The 25,500-nt window shown below is 38.6% G+C and overlaps 1 protein-coding gene across 2 annotated transcripts in view; it reads right to left on the bottom strand.

The window, feature by feature from the left end:
- Positions 1-20,865, bottom strand: part of GXYLT1 (glucoside xylosyltransferase 1) — a 39,449-nt gene extending 18,584 nt beyond the window's left edge. The window contains exons 1-2 of one of the 2 annotated variants that reach the window (XM_027893435.1): positions 17,764-20,865; positions 17,536-17,619 (exon numbers count right to left, since the gene is read on the bottom strand). In XM_027893435.1, coding sequence (XP_027749236.1) covers positions 17,536-17,618 — 83 coding nt within the window. In that variant the 5' untranslated portion in view covers position 17,619; positions 17,764-20,865. Of the gene's footprint in view, positions 1-4,277; positions 4,371-12,650; positions 12,851-17,535; positions 17,620-17,763 lie in introns of those variants that run through there. The other variant, XM_027893434.1, reaches the window with a different exon arrangement.
- Positions 20,866-25,500: the final 4,635 nt, after the last annotated feature.

Genomic DNA, 25,500 nt, shown 5'->3' with positions numbered 1-25,500 from the left:
CTGGAGTTCCTGAAAAAAAATAACCCAAATTTTATTGTCACTAAAATACCCACCAGCCCCACAAAAATCTTAGCTCTGTCCTCTAAATTTGACACAAGGTACCTCAGTGGGGGTCACTTGCATTTGTTTAAGGTAGGGTTCTCCTATTCTCACAGAGGACATGAAAAACACAGGTGAGAGGGTACCAAACCCTCAGGAACACCTTGTATACGACTGAATCTGATTTGTGATCATTAAACCTATCCCAATCCCACTCTGCTTTAGTGAGGTCACAGGACAACAGCTCCTTCTGCTGCACACATACACTGTTGCCTTTCAGAGCAGCCAGGGCGTTACAGCGTGACCTGGGTACCTTCAAAGAAGTGTCAGTGCAAACAGGCCAATTTTCCCCTCTTTTCTTAAGCTACATTCAAGTATAGACACACTGTTATTAAAGAAAGGCACAAAGTAGCCACAGTCCACCTCACTTTTGTTACAAACTTGATGCATTAGGGTTCCTGTTTTCTTCATGTGCTGATGTACTAGCAATAACATGCCTAGGGGTCAACATGAAGCTCCCTGCATAAATACACTGGTAATCAAGCTGTCCTCTCCTATTGCCTTAACATGGCTGCGGGAGCCAAGGAAGGAAAGATGAGCATCCAGAGCAGAGTTGTATAAAGAACTTAAGTAATAAATTGACCTCAGTTGTCCTTTTAAATTTTATCCTGGTCCGTTCATTGAGGAGTTACCATACTAATCGCATGAGTTTTGAACCATGTAAAAATATTTATCACTTTTTGAGAAAATTACCATCATCCTAACTTGCACCTCTAGTTTTTTATGTACCACCACTCTGTTACATAACAGTAATACAAAAAAGTAAGAATTATTTTGTAAGTTACACAAAACATTTTAAAAATTACATCAAAGCAAGTTTTTCTACACTTGTTCTGAAAAAGCTACAGCAGCCTTGCTTTTCTTTGATCTTTTCTCTGTATGGTCTATAACATGTGAGGTATCCAGTATTCAGCTTCTTAAACAAGGTCACTTAATAAAGTCTCTCAGTCCTTCCCTAACACCATTAAACTATGTTTCTTTGATATTTAACCAAATGAACTAGGTTGTCAGGCTCAGCTGTGTTAAAAGTTGTTTACATTTACTAAAAGAACAAACAGAAGCCTCCTGCAAATGTGTTTTCTTCTTCAGTATAAAGAGCCAACCACATTATCAATGCAAATATTTTACCTATAGAGGTGTTTTCCACAATTAGCATGGAAGTAAAAAGGTAGCAAAGCCTACACTGATTAAAATGCAGCTGTTAAATTATTCCCACACTTATTAGAAGTAGGATGAAGGTAAGTACAGACATTTTTTGGAGTTTAAAGTGAGGAAAATTCTAGTTTTTGCTCAGCTTAACTTTCTGCTACCGTGCTGAATTAAAAACATGTCATAATCAGAGCTTATTTTGTAGAAGTATGCTAATGATACCACTGCATATGACCACTGATATGACTGCATATGACATCCAAATGTAATCTATTCAATTGTCAACTCAGTAGATTAGGTATGAAGTTACAATATATTAATTTACAATTGACAAATTGACTATTAAAATATGAAGTCTTATCCTCTGATGAGCTAGCTAGACTAGAGAAATCCCTTTTTTTCAGGACTATCACAATTCATCTCACTATATCCACACCATGAGAACATCAATATACTCAAAAACTAGTGAAACTTTCTTTTTTAGCAAGCAACACAAGTTAAAACCCACTTAGAGTCAACATGCAACATGAAATCAGGCTGGTCAGATAGCCATAGTAATAACCCTAATAATTTCTCCTTAATCAGTACCAGTAGGAAATAGGCAGCCATTCCAGTTAGATGACACTGAGCACTTTGAAAGGTGTACTAGAAAAGATATGCATCATCTAGACCATGCTGAACTTGAGCCTGTTACCTTTATCAGCATTTTTAAAATTTTGATAAAATCTATACCACTGTATGGAATAGCATCTCATGCTTCCTCTGTCAGTGTGAAAGCTAACAAATACTCTGTGCGAGAAGCACAACATAAGACTTTCATTCTCTCTCAATAAAGTTGATAATCAGGATAGTCGTAAAAAATGTGGGGGCACTCACTGCATCTCTCCAACATCAACTGAACTCATCAAACAAAGTAAGAATAAGTTTGGGGGAAGCATATTGGTGCACTCTGAAGTTAGAGCACCTCACTGAGGAATTCAACAAGCACCAGAATCAGCACAACATAAGCGGATTAATTTAATAGTAATATATTGATAAAATAATCCAACTCAATCTGAAATTATTAATCTGAACACCACTCCCCCTTTACTCATTGAAGAAGCTTTTTTCTTTCAATTTCAAAATGAAATGTTGAACACAAAATTCTGCAAATATTAGGGGTTCACCAGAGCAATTGTTTCATCATGGAAGTGGACTCATCCAGTGATGTCATAATCAGTGCATACTTTGACTTGTCTTCCCAGCCACATATGGCATTCTTAAAAAGATAATACTAGTTCCGGTTTAAGGTACATGTAAATAAACTGCATGGGGTTTTCTACTTCTGGTTCCAAGGTCCCACTTGCCTCAAGCCTGACAGAAAATCCAGAAAGGAAGTTTTCCACTATTTTAGTGCCTTACATTGAATGTATTGTGGAGAGTTCATGGACATTATCATGGTCAACATGGTCAGAAGGCAGCAAGGCCCTCTCCTCTTTCAGCAATACACAAGAGTTAGACTGGCTCAGATGTCCAAGAATTAAATGAAGTTTACAATCACATCCTGTCCCTCCACTAAGAATAAGCTAAGCCCCTACACCTTCAACCACGACAGCACTGACATTTGATTTACTCCACTATGATAAACTTCATAAAGCTAAACTCCCAAAAGCTAACCTTTAAGGAAAAAAAACCAAGATAATTCAGTCCATTCAGACAGCTAAATCTGCCTAACAAAGTCAGGTGAATCACTATGGATTGACACACTAGCTACCAATGGCAGCTAGATAAACTCAGCAGTCCCAAATTACAGGTACAGTTCATTAACAGACTAAAAATCAATATAAGCAATCTCTTTAAGGAACTTCTTGGCAACTGATGATCTTAAAAAGCACTGACAACACACAAGCAGAGAAGAATACAGGAATAGGGGAACTGAAGTCTTTCCCACAATCAAAATTTTCAAAAACACATTAAGTCTTGTGAAGCTAAATTTTCTTCTTTGCTTCCCTAGAAATAGTCAAACTTCATACTAAGAAGAAAAGGTAAACTGCTGATCTGAAAGGATGATCAGCAAAATTTTAAATATAAGAAAAATTGACTTACATTTTAGTTATAATGGCCAGTCCCTTCGCGAACGAAGAACCACCTTCCAGCCTGCGCATTGGATTTTTTAGGTGAGACACAGTGTGCGCGGAACTGAGCCCACCCTTTAATCCTGAGGTTCATCTGCCGGGGCCAAGCGAGCTTGGACGATGGCAGCGAGGTCCTCAGGACGTAGATGGATTGCCTTACAGGGCTAACGAGCTCCATCTGCCCGGGGAGTGTCCTAACCGGGAATCGAACCCGGATCTCAGCGTTGACAACGCTGTGGTTTAGCCACTGCACCACCAGGGACACTTCACATTTTAGTTATACAATGAAGAGAACTACGCAGGTTAGAGAATCGGGAAGCTTATTTCTTTTCAAGCTACTCCTGTAATCTGTCAGCCTAAAGCATATGAACCACCACATCATGACATTTAAACTTACTTTCAAAGATGCAACTTTAAGGGCACAGTCTATGCTTTAACATACTGTATTTTAAAGAACATTCTAAAATGTTGTTTCAGTGCTTTTGAATGAAGTACTCTCCTCAAATTCTATAAAACATGTAACTTGAATAAAAAAAAATCCGAACTTAACTAGTAAGCATATCTGCCAGTTTTTACTATAAATTACATCATGGATATTACTGTGCAAGTTTTATTTTGGGAAAATAATTTATCATTAACTTTTCAGACTATATTCGGGCAGGCTTTTAACAAATCTTAGCAATTTTCTATTCAATGAAGCAACACTATTGAAAAAATCTACTCTTTGTAGTAACAGTTGGATCTACAATTTTAAAAACATAATGTAACAGGAAAAACCCAGCTAAAGGAAACCACAATATAAGCAGGAGAAATGCATGTGAAGCAATCAAAATATTTTGCTTTGTCACCTTGCTAAATAGTAGCTACACCTCTCTGCAATCAAATAATAAAGTACTATTTAATAACAGATCCTACCTAAAAGCAGCTTCCCAAAAGCAGTTCATTCCACAAACATCAGAGGGCAGCATCCAATAGGAATTCCAGAAAGATACAGACAAATTCTTACACCTAACAGAATAAGACAAAAATAACCTATATAAATGTTAATGATTTTATGGCAGAGTTAAATGGATTATTTTCTATCTAATGCACAACTTGAATAGTTAATTACTTGGGAGAAAACTGTCTATGCAATGCAACTTGAATACAAAGGAGGAAGTATTAGAGGTCAACCAGGAGGATTTTTTTAAGGAAGAATGGTCCCATTCTTTAGCCTTTCCTCTTCACGTATTTTCACAGAGGGGCTGTGATTTTTGAGGGTCCTTCTCTGTTCTCAAACTAAGTCCTACAGGTCACAGAGCAAATTGCAACACTTTCGTCTAGAAAGAACTCCTTCACCTTTTCAATACCTTTGTCTACTCAAAGCAGAGGAGCAACTGTAACTTTTCATTTTCAAAGTTACAAGTCCATTTAACACAATTCCTGTTCATCCATGACTCTATTCAGCACAAACCTGCAAATCTGATATTTAATAAAAAATAGGGCTTTGCAGCACTAAGGAATTCCACTGTTTCATAACAAAAGGTCAATGCAATACAGAAATAATCACCACATTTGGCAAGTTTTTTTCCTCCATACTAATAGCAAGACTAATAATTTATTGACTTGTGCTACACTGACAACTAAAAAAGCAGGGTTTACTAGTTTACCACTACATTTATGCAACAGCAATACAGGAAATATTTAAAAATAGAAATAGCATATTGTCAAAAGTTCTGGTGAGAAAATCAGCATCAAGATTGAAGATCTGCAATGAGCAAGCAGAATACTGTAAAGCAAGGGATAGGATGTGTGACCTTCTCTGCTCTCTGCTCTGGTGACACAAAGCCAATAGTGCTTATTCTCCTTTGAAAGTTAATATCTGTGAATGAAAGACATGTGCAAGAAGAAAACCAACACAAAAGCTGCTGATGAAAAGATATTTAAGGACTATAGCTCAGATCTCTTCTAGAAGTCAATTTTGTAGGTTTGAAATGAATCAGCACCATCGTGGTAGTGTCACCTGGAATCTGTAAAGGTCAGTGTTTTGCAAATAATAGATCAAGATAGCATCAGAAAATGGCAAGCTGTGTAATTTCTTCTTTTTATAACACTTGAGAAAAACAACTTGATAAACACAGTTTCACAAAGCCTCATTATGTGCCAGTGTGGGTGGTGGTGATGCAGTTCTTTGGTAGAGATCACAGGAAATCCTTGTATTCTGTAGTTAGATTTTTTCAAGTAATTTTATGTCATGGCTTAAGAATGCTTTCCACAAAAAAATAACCAGGTAAAAAGAAATGAAAATAGACTAAGATATCTGCACTTGTCTTTACCAAAGTGAATGGTATAAAACCACAGTGGTATACAACCACTCTGCTAGATTCTTTCTTGTATCAATCTTTGTGGGTTTTGAAGTTTTTTTAAAAACTTCAAGGCACATTAGGACCTTGCACTTATACGAAGAACAATCTTCACAATCTCTACTGTGGACCTTTTTGAAGTACCGTTTCTCACTACTAGTAGAATAAATTAACAGACAATCTCTCAAAAAGAGTTTTCTGGTTTGGAAGATTATTGTCATCTTATTACTACAGGGGATTCCTCTTCCAGGTGTCAACAACAGTTTTCTTAGCTGTCTTGAGCTATTATTCTACCCAAACTACCAAGGCAAGAGAAAAGTTTGAAGTAACACCTAAGTCATTTCTCTGACACGTTTGGCCTCTCCAATGTTCCATTCAGCACAACAATAAGATTATCAGAGTGGGATTTGAGTCATAAATTTCACATTTAAGACTAAAACGTTACTAAGATATGTATGTTTGTAATTTACTTCATGTTAGACTAAGACTATTTTCCTTTCAACAGAAGTCTCTCTCAATTGACCATAGGTTTTTGCATACAAAGGATAGCATACAAATGGACGGCATTTTCTTCTTGTTATTCACAATAGGATCATTCCAAATGCCACTCATGAAGATAATTTTTTATTTGTAATAAAATCTGAGGAAAGCATAAACTACAAACAATTGCTTTACAAAGCCAGGGAGATGCATTGTATCTGTTCATCAAACAGGCACATTCATTGTTACTTCAGCAAGGTTACTAGTCAGACAGGAATGGTCACCTTCAGCACTAGGGAGGGATATTTTGCTCACATCTATTATAGTTACAGGATTAAATGCCAATCTCCACAAAGAGAAAGAAAATAATGTCAGGTGAAACACAGCAATCTAACCCAGGCACATGGAGCACCGTGAACCAGACCCAATTCAGGGGAGCAGGGAGCCCATGAACCGGGCAGAAGTTCCACCACATGAGACAACCAGAAAGACTTTCAAGAGTACCTCACCGACTGTCTAATGGGACTACTGCCTGCAGGGGTGGGGCTCTCACTGTGGAATCAAGGTGGACTAGGGAGGAATGAGAAGCAAAAAACAGTGAGAAAATAAGAGGGTCTAGTCACATGTGAACAGGTTGCCAGTCAATATGATGGGCCGTGTTGTGTGGCTGATCACCAGTCTCCTTATTAAACTTAATTTCTGTTTTCCTGGGTGACAGGAGTGGCTCTGTTCCATGTGCATGTACACAAGTCAAAGTGCCCGCAAATGAAGAGGTAGCCACAGATCATAGGGGCCCACAAGCCTGCAGTGCCGGAACCGGAGAAACATGTCTGCACATAGCACGTAGGTGTGTGCATGCTGGTGCATGTATCCAGTAGCAACCAGACTAGCCTCCTAGTAGAGCAAGAGGCTTGGGAGACAGATGTCAGACAGGCCATAAGACTGGGCCAGGCTCTGCAGAGAACAGAGGGTCTGAGCTACTGAAAGAACCTCTCTCTTACTCAGCCACAAGAGATTAGGGTCTGAGGGATGGCTACTGGAAGCACCAGAAGGCCTAAGCCAGCCACCTGGGGTTCGAGGGTCGGCTAACTTTAAGGCTATAGGTCAGGGCCAGCTATCTGAGAGACCCCTTTATATGAGGCAATCCTGTGGCCAGCTGCCACAAGGTTAAGGCCAGTAACTGGAAAGATCCATAGTGTATTCATCTGTATATGTGTGTGCACATCCAAGAGGGTGTAAGTACCAGCAACTGAATTGGGGCTGCAAGGCTCATGGGTTTGCACACCCAAGCTAGCAACAGAGGAAATGAGAGGACCAGGAGGCAGTTCCTGGATAGACCGAGTGTCTAAGACCAGTTACTGGAGTGATCCACATTAAACACATTAATATAGTTTTCACCAAAGCCTTTCACCATGATCAGCCAGAGAAGGGAACAGGATCAGGACTTGTCTTGTATAAGTGCTGTTTTCTCTGCACTGATCTCTGTGACCAGCCATGTGTGTATGCACTAAGAGCATATGTTCCCATTAGGAATAAATGCTCAGCAGGTTGGAGCCAGGAACAAAGAAATGCAGCAGCCTTGCCTCCATCACTCTACCGAGGTGGACAACTCCTAACACCCACCATTGTCAAAAATATAAAAATGAAAAATATGAAGTTTCAAAAATCACTGGTGTGACAGACAAGCATTCTCAGTGATCTGTTTGCCAATTCGACGTATCTCTCCTTTAAGCAACAAGGTGTTTCATAACTGCCTTTATCAGGTACTTTAGCTTCAACATCACTGGATAGCAAAAATTTTACTACTGCACACATAGGTTTCTGTATTGTGATTTGAAAACTTTTCAGAATTAAAGGACAATTTAAAATTATTGTGCAAAATACACAGCAATGCACAAGTAGCAGTCATGAAAATTAAGGCCCTGTGCTCAGGTGAGTAAAGTTTTAACCATAAGGAGTTCCACAATCATCAGTGGTAATCTCCTAATGGAGATCATAGTTTAAAGAATACTTTTCAATCCATATGGCATCTTTTATACCACTGTAACTTCACAGCAAATTTAGCAGAATGTCTCAATGGTGAGGGTTGCAGCCATGACTATGTTCTTGTCAGCATTGCATTAGCAGCCCAGATCTGATCAACTGCATGAATCAATCAAGAGAGACAGACTGGTATCTTTCCTGCTGTCTTTGTTGTGGCGTAAGCCACAACATGCAGCAAAACAGGAAAGCAGCATTTTTTAGTTCCTTCCCATTCATAATCACTAAGGAATAAAAATCTGGTAGGATGAAATGCTCGATGCAATTCCCAAATACACTGAGAATTTCTGATTCTTCTCAATAGCTTTTCCTGAACATTTGCAGCAATATCACAAATTTGTCATGACATATTTTGTCATGGAGGCAATGGCTTTATTACACAGGAGACAGTAAAAGCAATGTTAGATGTCTGACACATGCCAAACTTTTTAACTGGAAAAATCTCAATAATGTTTAATTAATTTATAATATTTCTATGTAAAATAACATTTGCTAGTCAACTGCTTGAAAAATTCAGCAGATTTTTTAAATGAATTTTCAACTTAAAAGGATGAAACACTGACTGATTTGAAGTTAAACTCAAAGTTTGAAATTCTTAGACAGCATCTGGACCAATTTCTCAAGACACAAGAACAGCTGAGAAGCAGACTGGTGAAACTGCTGGTTAAGCTCTGATACAGACAAAACCAGCTGTGCACAGGCCAAGGAAAGAACCAACTACCTGTCACAGCCACTCTCCTCTACTAAGCTCGTGGATATACTTTCTATACTTTTCCATGCACTATAATACATTTAACTCTGCCCTTTTCTGGATAGTTAAGAGAGTGAGAGACTGACACAGTCAGATATCTGTGTAACACACCACAAAACAGTGCGGCCAGCTGCAAAAATGCTAAATTACAGCACAATGAAAAAATGTTTCATTTTAATAGAGTCAAACTCATTGACCTCGTTAACATCACAGAAGTGACAACAGATTGATCCGTTCTCTATTTCTCAGACTTGCCATTGCAATAGCACTTTTTTGGCCCTGAATAGATGAACATTATCTGCCTAACTGAAGTGGTAATATTGATAAAATTAACTGAAGGTTCACTTCTCAATCTGCTAATTAACTCATCTGAAAGCATGTGGAAAAAGACTGACTTGAAAGGATATTCCACAGACAGCAGATTACAGCACTATTTAATAACATATTGTAGCAAGTACATATTTATGCACTTTGGTTGTTTTTTTTTATTTATATTTCTTTTTTTTTTCTCAGCCACCTTCTTCATCCATAAATCATAATAGCAATGAAAAAAAGGTTGACTACATATACTGCCTTTTGATTGATTTTGTACTTTCTGGAAGTAGAAATGTCAATATGCTTTCATTCTTTTCAAGTTCAGATCCACTGCTCAATTAGCTATTATTTATGACAGTACTGACTATTCATTACTACTTTTCTCAATAGAATGAATAATCAATAGGACAATTTACCTTCATTGGACAGCTAACCCCCAAACTTAATTTGTTATTAGATTCTTAAAATGTTTTTCAATCGTTTATACCAAGTTTCAAGATATAAGCCTTTAGTTTTCAGTCCTCTTGTTCCTCAGGCTAGATTAGGGTTTTAAACAAACAGCTCCTTACTAAACTGATTACTCAACAAGTTCCCCTGAATTATTATGTTTATTGGAGGATCGTGCCTCAACCTGTAATTCTAGTTTCAACGTGGTACTTCCTTTTCAATTATTTTCTACTTAAATATGTCTTCACTATTGCTAAACTATTCCAGGTGTGGTATTCCAAAGCCTGATTCAAAGCTTGCAGTTTTCATGTTTGCATGTTCTGAAAATGGACAGAAAATTCAACTTCCCTATCCTCCATCCCAGAGCATGATCAAGTTCTTTCTGCCCTTATGGGATATACTAAACCAGATTATTCAGAAAAAGAAAACCCTTCTTGGCTAAAGAGAAAAGCAAAACACTGCTGAGTGCATAAATGCCTTCAGATGATAGTTAGACTTGCTTTGCTGAAGTGTATTTTAAAGCTGTCCAAGAAAACAGCTGAAGAAAACCATTTATGAAAGTTACTATTAATGCATATAAAACATTAAACTTTAAGAAAGATTAGAAGGTTATCTGAACACAATTTTTTCTATAACGTTATGGACCCTTCAGAATATTACACAATCACAAGACAGTCAGAAGTGGGCATATAACAGCCATATGGCCATTGTGCTCTCTCTCCACTGAAGAGACAGCTGAAGTACTAAAAAAAAAAAAGTGGATCAAGGGTTGGACTTGATGATTTTATGATTCTATGATTCTATTCGATGAAAGACACCAATACATTCACTAAGATGCGCATGTATCACTTACACAAGTGAATGTAATGCAGCTTAATACTTTAGAATAAATGAAACATGCATCTATGGGAATATTCAGTGGGGTATTTCTTAACTGCCATAGGACAGAATTTTTCCTTAAACAAAAGCCTTTTAGGGACTGTTCTAAGGGACTGACTCTCAACTAGATTTTGCACACACTGTTTGCACAAACAGCATGTTTCAGTAACTTACAGCAGGGTACTTCCTGAGCCTTCAGTCTGACAGCAGTCTACAGGTAAAGAAATCCCACAAAGGTGACAACAGACAGTCATTTTGCAAGGAGATATACCCCCATGATACTATACACAGGAATTATTTGTGGCGCTTGAGACCTTAAGAAAAGAACTTTCTCAGTTTGTAAAACTCGTCTACTTTGCAACACAGGGCAGATTTATATCTCACCTGACATCACTGCAGCAAGAAGTTTCTTGCACATTGTTGGGGTTCTTCCCCACTCATATCTTTGATTTAAAAACTGCACTTTGGTACAAATACTGAAACACTATAGCTTTTAAAATGAACTTGGTTCTTCTTTTGTTAACCAGGAGCATGATGCACCTGAAGGTATTTCAATGTTTAGTAAAAATATTGAGATTATCATCTTTTCTCAACTTAAAGCTTTCTTCGTGTAAACTGCATGTTTTCCTTAGCAAAACAAATATCATACACGTTTTTTCCTTGTATTTCTACTAAAACTGATTTATTAAACCAATAAAATCTTATACAAAACTGTCAAAGGTAACTTTTTTATTTCAGTTAGTGTTCCTTAGAACCAGTAGATTTCAACTGTTCACAATGGGTTTTTAATCATGAACTAGAAATGAGGAACAATCATCTTCACGATTTTTTCAAGTCATAATCTGTATTAATTTGAAATAAAGTAAAAGCATGGGGAAAAAAAATTCTCTGAAGTAGTTACACCAGTCAAAAGCTGGGTTTCGCATTTCAGCTGACGCCACCCCGGTATTTAAGAATGCTGTTTCATAGTGTTTTAGGATTATTAAGTGCTTGCCATCCTATCGTCCTTCATCATTCCTTTGCACCAGCACTGACACTTTCATAATTACGTGATGAGGCAATTCAAAGCACTGAGCTAGCCAAAAATTGGGTGGTTTTCAGGCAGGTCAACATGCCAGTTCAACTCATTTGTGTGCTCAGTCAAGCACAAGAAGTATAAGTAGTGGGGGGCGCCAGAGCTTGTGCAGCATTAGAAAGCAGTGACCATCCAAACAATCAAATGCACATTGTTTTAAACTGCTTTAGAATCTAAGCAGAGCTAAAGGTAGGCTGGCCCAGAAAGGCCTGCCCGAATTTCTCCTCCAGCTTCAGTAACAGATTCCTTGTCGCTTCTCTTTTCCTGGCATTAGGATTCCCATTGCCACTGGTGATCATTATGAAAATATAACCTAAAGGAAAACTAGTAATTTTCATTCCATAATCTTACTCACCTTTTGACCACATAAAAATTTCTGGCGATAAGAGGCAGAGAACAGAACAACGTGGTTCTGCAGAGTGTGAAATGCTTAGATTTACACTCCTTTAACTGCAAAACTGAACTCGCTAGTCTGTGTGAGAAGACTGACTCTATCAAGGTATCCCATAAAAAGTTCTGTTTCAATGAAGTTATATTTGCTATCCCTATAGTTACCAAGTTTCAGAGCTGAAGAAACACCCTGAGATTGTCTTCGCTTGGAAAAAGGAAACGCACCCTCCCGCCCTGTCCCACCAGTAGCGGCCAGGGACGGGCTCTGAGCGGCGGGGACGCGCACGGGGGCGGCATTGGCCGCCGGCAACGCCACTTCGGAAAGTTTCCCTGGTCTGTTCCAGGCTTCTCCATCCGCTGTTCTCCGGCGTCTGTCTCGCGGGGAGGGAGGGCACGGAGACACCGCCGCCCGCCCCGCCAGAGCGCCTCCCAGGCCCGGCCCCGGACAGCCGGGGGCGCCGCGACCCCGCTCCGCCCGGCGCTCCCGTCTCCCGGCCCGCCCCGCAGGAATGCGGGGGGAACCACCGCCCGCGCCTCCCCCGCCCGGCCCCAGCCCCCGCGCCCGGTACCTTCCGGCCCCCGCCTCGTCCCCAACCGCGCTCCCCGCCTGCCGGCGGGGGCCGGGCGCGGCGGGGTCTCGGGCCTGCCACTCCCGGCCGCCGCCGCCGGGCTCCTGCTCCAGCGAGAGGGCGAGCTGGCTGAGGCCGTAGAGCAGCGAGCAGACGCCGCAGCCCAGGCACAGCAGCGCCACCCGCGCGAATCGCCGCATCCTCCGCCCGGCCCGGCCCGGCCCCGGCAGCGCCGCGCGGGCCGCGGCTCCTCCGGCAGCGCGAGCGCGACGGGCGCGGCGGCAGCGCGCGGGGGGCGGGGCGGGGCCGGCGGGGGCGGGGCCGGGCGGGCCGAGGGGCGAGGCCGGCGTGGCGGCCACGGTTCAGTTGTCCCGAGAGGAAAACAATGGCACAGGTCCTCCTCTTCCCCCGCAGCCCCGCGCTCAGTCCGGGCTCGTCCCGTGCAGGTCTCCGGAACACGTCCCTGGGCGAGAGAAGAAACGTCCTCGACAGAAACAGCGGCAGCGCTGACGTACCAAAAGTCCCCTCAAAATGACACTCTTTCCCCCTATGCTAAATGTTTCTGTTTCAATAACTCCGATTTTCCCGTGCAAAAGCTTCAGGGTTGCCTCTCCACAAGGATACTCTATAAGTACAGTAGGTAAAGGGAGCATGCCAAGAGGATGGAGCCAGGCTCTTCTTAGTGGTGCCAAAATAGGACGAGAGACTATGGGCAGAAACTGATGCACGGGAAGTTCCATCTGAATATGAGGAAGAACTTATTTACCATGCAGGAGACTGCACACTGAAACGGGTTGCCCAGAGAGGTTGTGGAGTCTCCCTCATTGGGGGTATTCAAGAACCGTCTGGACACAATCCTGTGCCATGTGCTTTAGGATGACCCTACTTGAGCAGGGAGGTTGGACCACAGGACCCACTGCGGTGCCTTCCAATCTGACCCACTCTGTAATTCTGTTATTCCTTCTCATTCCTTAGGCAGCTGTAGTTACACAGGTGTCCTTTTTCCTTGTACAGAAACAATCAGAGCATGCAAATCACTTTGGACTCCAGTGCTCTTCCCTCCTCTGGCCTCGGCACACAGGTGATGCACAGTACTCTGGCCCAGGGAGCAGGTGGGTGCTGCTGGGCTAGGAGGATGCTGAGCTGGAGCAGTTTGGTGAACTGAGCTTGCAGGATTTGTTTGTGGTCACTAGCAAACAGAGGGTTATTTTGGCTCACCAAGTCATGCTTATGGATAACAAGATTCAGCTCTGGGAAGTGGCAGAACAAATAATAGCTGTATATCCTGCTAGACCAGGGGAATATTGCTTGGGTTTCAGCAGAATCCAAAACAGTAGTGGATCCCTCCTCACTGGCCCAGACCACTGAGCAAAGACCTAGTAGCTTAACTAGCCTACACCATCACCAAGGTAAGTATTTTAAAGTCACCACTCAATGCTGCTCCCTCAGCTTTCAGGTTTAAAAAAAATTACAAGTTTGGAATAATTCTGCTTCCTTCTTTGTCCTCACAGTGCATTTGGCTCACATTTTCTCTGTGGACTGGAAATACCCTTTTTTAAAATAAGTGATGATATCCCCATTTAACTGCATGAATTTAGGACCCTGAATTTTAAGAAAAATGCCAACAAATAAAGCATAAAAAAATAGTTCTGTTATAGATTCTGTGGTCTAAGGGTGAATCTCAAATGGGAATGCCCATAAAACCTCAGCCATAGTTTTACTGCTGCTCTTGGCTGTGCTTAAAAGAAGGGGGAAAGCAGAAGGCCATCTACCTGCGTATCTACCTGCTGACCTGTGTTATGAATTTGTGCACTGTCCCACTTCACAGCCCCTTACATACACTACCAACTCCATATGGTAGGGAATGAGTTACACAGAGAGTCAGAATGGAGAGATACAACTGAGTATTTACTGATAGCAAGCTTAAAAGCAGAGACCAGCTAGTCCATACTGAGGTGTGATACTTGCCCTTTTTATGGAAGAGTGTTCTAGCCAGAGAAACTGAGGTTTGAAAGGTCTTACAAAGGCACCAAGAATGAATGTGGCAGATGGGCAGCAATAATGCTCTCATGCTTCAGAAGAAGAAAGTATACTCTTGGATGAGAAAAGAAGAAATAAGGAGTGCTAAAGAGAGGTAACACAGGGAGAATTTTTAAATTACTATTATCAATCATGTCATCACCAAAATAGAAATTTACAGGACTCTCTTCATTCAGTGCTGTCCAATAATACATTAATAATTAATCAGTGGGAATGTATCTGCAGTGCTCTAAAAATATAACTAAGGTAAGGTCAGAGAGAAAGTTAGTATCTTTTTTTAAGCTCTGTGATGCTATTGGGAAGCAAAAAACAGCTAAACTTGCATTTAAACATAAACATAAATGCAAGCTAAACTTGCATTTAAACATTTAAACATAAAACACAGTTTTTTCACACTGCAAAATCTGTCCATTTAATCAGCTGGTGTGATAAAGATGCTTCTCACTACAAACTCAGCCATCTGAGTAAAGAAGAGAAGTAAAAGTGACTGAAATGCCATACCTAGGCAGTATCACTGAGAAAAAACCACCATCATATTACATCATGCCACCTATAAATTCTTTAAAGATTAATAATTATGTATCTTTATTACTCACCATGAATAGTTAATTAACAATATGTAATATATTAAGCTATAACGTTTGCTAGTCTTTAGTAAACTTAAAACATGAAGAGGTATAATCAGGTGCAAGATTCTCTCCTTTTAATAACAATTTTAAATCTTTAAATTCTTTCTTTACTGGAATTTAGTTATTTAGCCATGGTAACTTTTGTATATTTAGAATTCAATTCTATTTACTATGTTCAGAAATTAGCTGAAATTCAGAAAACAGCAATCTTATTAAACTACTGGTGTTAAATAAGTAGTTAGAAAATAAATTTTTAAGAGAATCAGCATCTTATACTTCTGCAAGTGTGTTCAAGGGTCAGAAGAGCAGTTACTCTGTGCCAGAAGAGGAAAACAAGATTCTAACAAGTCATTAGATCAAGATACAAATCAGATCAACTTAATTAAAAAACCCAGTCCTAATCAGATGCATTTGTATCCTTCCCCCTGTTTTTGTTCTTTCAGGAAGTTAAACTATTAGTTAAGTTGGCAGAGCAATAAGATTTTGTGCTGACCTCTTTGTGTCAATGCTGCCTCATGTGCAGACCAGTTAAGGGTTTTTCAAGGGCAGCAACACTTTCTTTGATGTTCATGTGCCCTTTCATACAAGCTGCAGCATCAACACTCGGCTATGATAGATTGTGAGGTTGGGTAATTAAGGAGAAACTGCTTTGTTGCCACGTGTTGTACATATGGTATCATTGGACTTCTTGGGACAATGACCCTTTTCTGTTGCTGCCAGATATCACTGGTTTTTTTCCTCCCTGATACTTTTCAAGAGAAAGACATAGTTTGGTACAACTGCCTTCCATTCTTATTGCATCTACTCTTCAGATTTCCCAATGTATAGAAATGCCTCCAATGTATAAAAATATTGATAAAATTTTTCAGGTTTAGGACAGGAATAAGAAAAACACATCAGGACATTTGTACACAAAATTAAGCAAACTGCATTGTAAGCTCTTTGGGAAGGGGTATGATACTTTGCAAATTTCCTAGTTTCTTCTAATATGAATCAATTATTTCTTCAATAGAAAAACATCACTTCAAAATTTATTTAATGGATCCTCTGTGAATAAGTTATTATGCCCTAAATAAACAAATAACCAAACATATCTATATATGTAGGCTTACACAGTATTTAGTGGTTTACTACATTAACAAGCAGAATGAATACTTTCTAGGAGCACAAAGAGAATTTTCTCCTTATCTCTTTTTCTGCATTTGTTTGTCAAGCTCTTTTCTTCTGTAATATTTCTAAATATGGAGCTCCGGAACATCAGTCCAAAGAGGATTCTCAGTGTAGGGCTTTTGTTTCTTTAAGTCACCTAAAATTCTCCAAGCATGGCTATAATGAGGTGATTGGTGACAGCTAACATGGCTTTACATGCCTGACAAACTTGGTGGCCCTCTGCAATGGGCTCACAGTCTTGGTGGATGAGGAAATTGCATTGATGTCATATACTTGGACTTGTGCATAAAATCCTTGTCTCTTAACTGGTAGTTGATGACAAGTTCAACATGAGTAGCATGTACTTGCTACATAATTTTCTCTAAGGGTTGCTTTAGTTCTATAATTGCTAAATAAAAAAAATTAAAATTTAAAAAAAATTAAAAACAAAAACAAAAACAAAAACAAAAACAAAAAACCAAAAACCAAACAGATCAGAGTAACCAAATACAGCAACTGTTTAAAGCATTTAGTGCTTGAATTATAAGGAAGAAAAGATAAGACACTAATATTGTCTTTTGTACTGATTACTTCTTTAAAAACTGAATTGAACAGCCACATCAGACAACTGCCTAAGGTACCAGCATCATTATGCTTGGTTAACAGCCTTGGTCATTCCTGAAGTTCATGGGAGTACTTAGGGGAGCAGTCAGCCTGTGGAAAGAAATTAATATAAAGGTGATAAAGGGCTTTACAACTTGCTCTCCTCTTTTGAATCTCTTCTGTTCTTATAAAATTGATGAGTAAGACTAAATTAGACCCCTTTAACTAGTGACAATAGCCTCATTCTGGTATCTGATGACAATTTAGGCAGGGTTTCTGCTAGTACCAAACTTGATAATTATGTCAACAGTCTCCTAACGCTTGCTGCTTGCACTTTGGGATCTGTGCCCAACACTAGCAGGGTGACATTAAAAGCATTCTCCACCTGAGGAGGTATCAGCCTCACACACTGCATCCCTGGAGCGGGGATGAATTCCCACACTCATGGCCAACACTGGAGTTACCGGCTGCACAAATGCAAAACTCTGACAATCCTTACAAGGGAACGAGCTTCTTTTAAGAATGCCTTGTAGAACCTCTGTCTCATGCTGCAAAGTGACACAAATGACAATTCAGGTAACTGAACACAGGAACTGTGCGTAGCTTGAAGATAAACTGAGAAAATCCACGCAGACCACAGTTTTATAACCTGCTTTAGTAACAGAGTAGCTGTTTCTTACAAAGTTTCTTACCTCAGTCGTTACTTTAATTTGCAAGTGTGGATACTTCCAAAATTTCTTGCCCCAGAAGCGGTACTCCCAGGAATATCTCAACTTCCATCATAGCCAAAAGAGGTAATTAATTATCTCTGCCAATAAATTAATAGAGGCCTCTTGGCATTTTGAGATCAAATTCCCCAAGTCTCCTCTTCATCCTCAAACTGCCCACTTATATTTTTTGCAACTCCTCCTAGACAGTACAAATAACATATTCAGAGATGGATTCTGAACAATTTAATAGCTTTATTTACCATTTTATTTATCATAGCACACTCTAATCATCACCACTGCCAGTCAAGATTTCAATATAGTGCACCCACCGTAGCTTTCACCAAAAATACTTTCTTATCAGATTTGATAAATTCACAGGCAAGAAGTATTAACTTATTCCTGGGGAAGGCATTTCAATATGTGTCACTATTCTAGGCATCAAACACATCTTTTGATGCTGATCTGAAATCAACTGTATGTCATCAATGTGAAATAACTCTAGCAGTGTTAATTTTTAAACAAGTCCATTACCATTAATTGTTTAACATTTAATACAGAAAAAAATTATCTTTGTACCGAGATTCCTGCTGTTTCTTTATTTCCAGGTGTTTCCCCTCAGCCTTCCTGCCAAGCTTTCAGCATTTTAAATTCTTAATAATGTCTTTGAACTGAGGTAGGAAGAAGTCAGTTGAAGGCAGTGTCCCAATGGGTTCCTACACACTTGACTAAATGCAATGCATTGTTGTCTTTATTTAAAGGAAGGCTTAACTGGAATTGAACATAGTTTATCAGACAGAAAATTTAGAGCATCTCATGATGCAAACTGTACTTTCAGACTGCTACATTGAGACCTTTTAAGTGTAAACCAATATACTACCTTTAGATTTTTTATAATAAATTTGTATATATTAAAAAAATTACAAACACACACAATCTTTTGTTCACGGAGATGTTTATTTTTGTCTTCAATGTTTGTAGGGAATACGATTTCACTACAAAAGTGTCTCAGAGAAACTCCATTCAAAGTCTAGGCTTAAGAATGAAGGGAAAATATACTTTCAGCTGTACCAGTCCTGAGCAAAGTTTAAAAAAAAAAATTAAAAAAAATCTTCTAGAGATAGGAAGCAGCACCAATTAAACCAGAGGGCCCCTTACTGATATCTGCTCATGCTTTCTTTTCTGCTTGAGAATTGGTAAAAACATAGGTAGGAAGAATTACTTTATTAGAAGATGGACATAAGATTGTCAGTCCCAATCTCTCACCAAAAACCACACATTTTCTTATAGTTAGAGTCCAGGGCCTTAGTTTTACTTTCCACTAAGTAGTCAGGACTGCTAACAGCAAGACTGTTGCCCCCATGGTGTAACATTTTCTCTTACTTAAATTGGTAAATAAATATTTATTTATGTACTTCTTTTAATAAATATTTATTTCCTATCAAGTTCCTGTAAAGTTACATTGTTCTTAGAAGTATACTACTTATAGCAGTTGTAAAAATTCTGATAACATCAGGTCTCAAAGTAATTCAAGTGGCTTACATTCTGTCTCATTCCAGTGAAAGGATTTCAAGCCATTGGTAACACTCAATACTTAATAGTTGGTTTATCCAGGACATTCAGATTCAATCTGACAAAGTAAACACTTCTAAGAGTCAGAACAGAAAAGGCACTTACTCCTTTTGGGGAAGACACCTGGCAGGTAAGATTTTTATTTTCCAAATAACAAGCCCTTTTTCTAACAACAAAATCCTTAAAAAACTACCATTGGATTAACATAAACCCTATGAACAAAACCAACTTATGTACCCCTTCCCGTGAATGGTAATATTGTCTTTGATAGAGAAACTGAGAAATGTGAAAGCATCCAAAAATACTCACAAATTTTATTCACTTCTGTGATGTTTCAGTAGACTATCATTGCTGACTAGAGAAAAAAAAAAATCTCCTTCAGAAAATGTGTGTTTTACAAATTGAAAGCCTCAGAAATTTCTGGACTGTTTCTTATTAACTACTTGTATTACCAATAAAATGTAAGACTCTAGTGTATTATAACCAGGAACATCACCTTGGTTACAACTGATAACCTTTACAGAGGAGTAAATCTTTTATCAAACTTTCTTGCAATCAAACCATTGCCTCAGCGATGCTCTGTGTAAGGCACTTAGCAAATTTTAAGAGCATCTGACAGTACTGTTGGTAGTCTTGATTTGTTTGTGAGGATGCTCTAACAAACTGCAAGATTAACGGGGTAAGGTGTGGAATAATCACTGAAAACAGCCAAATGAACTACCAGCCACTCTTCAGAAGCCACATCCATTCTAGTTTGGCTTCCTATCACCCTTGCAACATAAAGCTATCCTTTTTTTTCTAGAAGTCCAGGAATTAGACCCTTTAAAATTGTTTACTGGCTAATTGTACAAGAGGAATTTGTTTTGTTCCTGACTAGCTCTTTAATCAAAACTTCCGCCCTTTCAATAAATGACCTGTATCCAAGAGTGAAATGTTCATGGTATTTACTATACAATTCACAAACCCCTACATCTATCTTTAGGCCAAAAGTCACTGAACCAACAGGTTTCAAGCCAACAGGTGTAAAGCAAGACACACCTCTAAGAAGTGTGTAATGCTGCCTACTTCTAATACAGTACACAGAAAAAAGAATACCAAATAGACAAAGAAGCCATTATATATGGCTCTTCTAGGGATTATTCTGAAAATACATATTCTTTGTTCTTCCTCCACCCCTCCTTATCCTCTGTCTTTTTGTTGGACTGAGCGTTTTTGAAGGTCTTTGACATTTTAGAAACAGAAGCTGGTTAGTTAGAATTCCTGTATGAAAGCTGAGAAAGCACACAGTATTTGTGCATTCTCCTCAGACCTTCTCTAGTGGGGACTGAGCACATTTTCTCAGACTTTTCAAAAAGCCTCCAGGTACTGCAAGTTACTTGGCAACATTATGCCTGCATCACTTGGAAAGCATTTTGCTTATTTTTTCATGTCTGGAAGTCTCCCAGCACAGAATCAGATCATTTACAGAAATGCAGGTAATTGGCATCCCAGAATGCCAGCTACCTTAGCCAGAGTGCTCGATAGTACTGTTCACTAAGTCAGTTATATAGAAACAAAGACAATGGTGACAAAATTGATGATGACCTCTAAGCTTCACATACCATTATTGGTCTTACAGAAACCAGAATATAGCTGAAGAACTGGGAACAGCCGTCAAATTCCCCACTTACAAAAGCAGGTATAATAAATTATTTCAAACTCACTGCATCCACTTATGCTATAGATGTACTTAAAAAAAAAAAGGGGGGGGGGAAGAGGAAGGAATCAGAATGTGTTTCCTTCAGAGCTGGAAATAGTGATACTCAATAAATACACATAACCTGAGGAGATTTCCCTTGCCTAGATTAATTCATAGCTGGAGGCTGTTACAGTAAGAGATGATCAGTCAGATAGCAGATTTTCTTTCTGAGATCTATGCCATCAGGAACTGGGCTTGACATTGAAGCATTTTTATTTATTCTGTGCAAAGAAGGATCAGCTTGAAATAGATTATTCATAGATGGTAAGTATGTATTAGATACATATAAACAGCAAATTAGATCTGTGTTCCCGAAGTGGGTATTCAGAAAGTAGAATGGGCCTGACCACGTACTTGTCTTAACCAACAGATTGTGGTTGAACAACTCCATCTTTTTTTTTAGCGACAAAGACCTGGGAATATCTTTGAACCAAATTCAATTTGTACTTTGTAGAAACTAGTGAGCTTGGGAAGGATGTAAAGAGCCACATTTCATTAGCCCAGGTTACATTTATTTCCTCCTTTTGTATACTTTTGCTTCTTCATACAGAAGAAGAAAATTGGGTGTGCATGGTTAGCAGGTTGTCAAAAATTACACCAATAGTCTCTTCCTCAGCTGTCTCCTCAGTAACTCTGTTGTAAACTACTGCTTCATTGGTCTACAGCCACATTTCTTAAAATCTTAAAAGTTTAAGGGGGCATGTTCACTTTGCTTTGACCAAGATCAATATTTATACACAGATGTGCTGGTTTTGGCTGGGATACAGTTAATTTTCATCACAGTAGCTGGTACGGGGCTGTGTTTTGGATTTGTGCTGGAAACAGTGTTGATAACACAGTGATGCTTTAGGTATTGCTCAGCAGATCTTACAGAGTCAAGGCCTTTTCTGCTTCTCATACCAATGCACCACTGAGAAGGCTGGGGGTGCACAGGGACACAGATAGGACAGCTGACACCAAATGACCACTGGGATCCCTGACCATATGGTGTCATGATCACCATATAAAGCTGGAGAAAGGAGAAAGCAGGTGACATTCAGAGTGATGGCATTTATCTTCCCCCATCACCATCATGTGTGACAGAGCCCTGCTTTCCTGGGGGTAGCTGAACACCTGCCTGCCCATGGGAAGCGGCGAATGAATTACTTTTGTTTTCCTTGTGTGTGCAGCTTCAACTTTACTGTTAAACTGTTTTTATCTCAACCCATGAGTTTTCGCACTTTTACTCTTCGAATTCTCTCCCCCCTCGCACCAGGGGCAAGTAAGAAAACAGCTGTGTAGTACTTATTTGGCAGCTGGGGTTAATGTACAACTTTGTTAAACAACAGAGAACAGTGTAATTAAATACTACACTTTTCCAGGTGGCCTAGGTCCTGAAAATGTAGTCCTGAAGGGTTTCTTGCTCAAATATTCTTCCCTCTGCCAAGATATGCCATAATTTCTACAAAATAATTAACATTTCAGAACTATTTTTTAAACTATTTTTACTGAACAATATTTTCCTGGTGGTGATTTTCCTTTTAGACATATGAGAGTCATTAGATAATATCACCATTTTGTCTTTTACAAAACCCAAAATGGGACAGCAACCTTTTGTGATCATTCTTAGTAATATTCATTAGGAGCTATGGAATATGCTTTTGCTCTTCATCTTCCATGTTTAACTCCTTAAAAGTACACCTAAAACTTCCTGTGCCCATTAAACTGCTTTTAAAATCCCCTCTGTCAGTAGACAGAGCAAGTTCATTCTGATAACTCTTATCTGTCTCCCACAATAAAAGGGGCAAGATCAGGATCAAATACCTGTGAGTGATTACGTAATATACAGTGGAGGTTTGTTTTAATGAATTTTCACCAATACAGTTAAATAGAGGGTGTAAACAGCTCCTGCATTATTAAGTCTACAGGATCTGAAACTATTTGTTTGCTGCATTTTTTTTTCACTGTTTGAATCCAAAGATACAGTTTAGGCAGGGGGACACACCTGGACTCCTAGGCCTCATCTACAGCAGAATTCTTGGGAAAGTCATGTAAACATCACTTGCTGTTGGATAACAGCATTTTCTAGCAAGTGTGCAGCTATCCATTGCTGTTGCACCATTTACTCCATTCTAGACAGGAAGTTACAATGATTTCTATAAAGCACTGACTTTTAATTAACTTGTGAAGTATTTTCTCAATTTTAATTTAGTGGTTAAATCCTGTTAATTCCTGTTAAAACGTGGGTTTTAAACTTAAAAGATGTCAAACTAAGCTCAGTCCAAGATTATTGTCTTAGACAAATCTTTTAAGTGTTTTTTTAACAGTTTCTCATCTTGATAAAACTTGGACAGCACAAAAGAAAAACACCTGAGCTTCCTCAGTTTGACTGATTTTACCATACAGTTTCTGCTAGCTTGGGAAGTTACAACCTTTCAAACTGAGACAGCTTTGGCATATGTTGGGGCACAATTTCAGGTTAGCAAAACCTTTCAAATCTCAAACTGTATTTCCAGCACACCCAAATCTTAACGTTAAGATAAAAGTACGCATTTGCAAAATGCCATATTTGACTGACTGGTCCACTAGCCAAAACCAGCATTGTGTTACCTATCTTATTCCTGAGTAAACACAGGCCATATTTACTACCAGTATAGCACTTGCTGTTGCCTTCGGAGAAATTAAATTTAGATGCCTTTCTATTTCCATACAGTTTCAGATGTTTGAACAGACTCCCTAGTAGGGAGAAGAATCAAATAAAGGCATGTGACAGAAAGAAAACAGATACAGTTAAAGAACCCCAATGTACACAAAAAGTACACAATAGACAGTTCCATAACAAATCCATCCTGTATAACAAAGTAAAATCAATCAGCATAATTTGGGAAACTGTCCGGCTTTTGAGACAGGAAAGAGAAAAAGTAAAGAATCTAAGATACAAGATGTGAAGTTTAGAAGACCTGTCTAAACACTATAGTGAACCGGTAGAAACAAATTCTAGAAAGTACTCTCTCTCACATGGCTACTTGAAAATGTGCTATTCATATTATTTAAAAAAAGTAAAGTGCACAAATTATAAAATCAAACCTTTTTTGAGATTTTACAATCTATGCTCCAAAACATCAAATATCTAGATAAACATATAATAGGTTAATACATCAGTCATGGTATTAATATCAAGACTACTATTATCAAGAACTTTAAATTTTTAAATGTCATCTATTTATTACTATTGCCTCTGTTGGAATCAAGATTTTTATATGGTATAATTGAACCTGCTACTGAGTAGAACTTAAATTCATGAAAAAAAAAATCAGTCTCAACTGTATTCATTCTTTTCCTTATAATTAATATAATTATATTAATGGCAAAGTTAGGAAGATAAGAGACTGAATTACTGTACACTTTATCAGTGAACTATTTATACTCCATTTTCCCCCATTTCCCCCCCCTTTTCCTTTCGGAAACAAGACAATCAACACATAAAGGAACTCATTTACATGGAACACTATCACACTTGTCTTTGTTGGGCCACCATTTCATGAACAATCCAGGATGTATGGCTGTTTAAGACTGGTGCATATATAGATTTAACAAATAACAGTTTATGCAGAGCGCAATCACAGAGAAAAATAGCTAATCAAAACACATTACAACATTAAATTTTCACTTTTTATAAATGGAGTAAAGATGCTTTTAAATATATTTACAGTTAGAAAAAGGACTTAATATTACTACACGTCAAAATTATTTAAAAATTATGAAAGTGAAGTTCATTTAAATTATAACACTATAACAGAATCATATGCCATATTTTACTTAGGATTTGTCTACTCTGCTGTCAGTATTGTCATATTCCTTTAATCACCAACAGGCAAAAATTAACTTAACTTTGCTTAATGCTAAAACAAGCATCATTGCAATGAAATGCTGGCAACCTAATAGTTCGGTTAAAACCACCACAGTTTTCTAGATCCTAGCTGATTTGTGTTGTATCTGTAGTTAGAAATTGCTTTTCAATGTCTTGTTCCATAAAGAACAGCTCTTCTTTATTCTTTTTGATTATAACCATACTTGTACCACATTTTTGAGATTATTCTCTAGAGACAGTTGAATCATAGTAAAATCCACTCCATCCTTCCTTCCAAACCAAATGGCTACTTATTTCTGAAGAGAGAGTCCTCTCGTAGGGGAGCGCTGGGTGGTGTGTTCATATAAACTTAATTGAAAATACATTTCCCATTTAGTGAATTCCTGATAATAGATTATTATTTGTTTGCAAGGAATTCTGAAATGTGTTAGCGTTCATTACATTTTAAATTAGAAACACATTTCATAAAACTTCTTCCAATGAGATTTGCTATCCTTACACTGCTTACTTTAAAGAGTTTCAGCTCTTTTGTAATCCATTACATCAGTATAGTCCCACCTAA

This window comes from Empidonax traillii, unplaced genomic scaffold (assembly GCF_003031625.1).
Source record: "Empidonax traillii isolate 1590-97213 ecotype Southwest subspecies unplaced genomic scaffold, ASM303162v1 scaffold388:size1278207, whole genome shotgun sequence".
NCBI lineage: Eukaryota > Metazoa > Chordata > Aves > Passeriformes > Tyrannidae > Empidonax > Empidonax traillii.
Note: the sequence above shows the minus strand (reverse complement) of the source record. Positions and strands in the feature narration are given on the sequence as shown.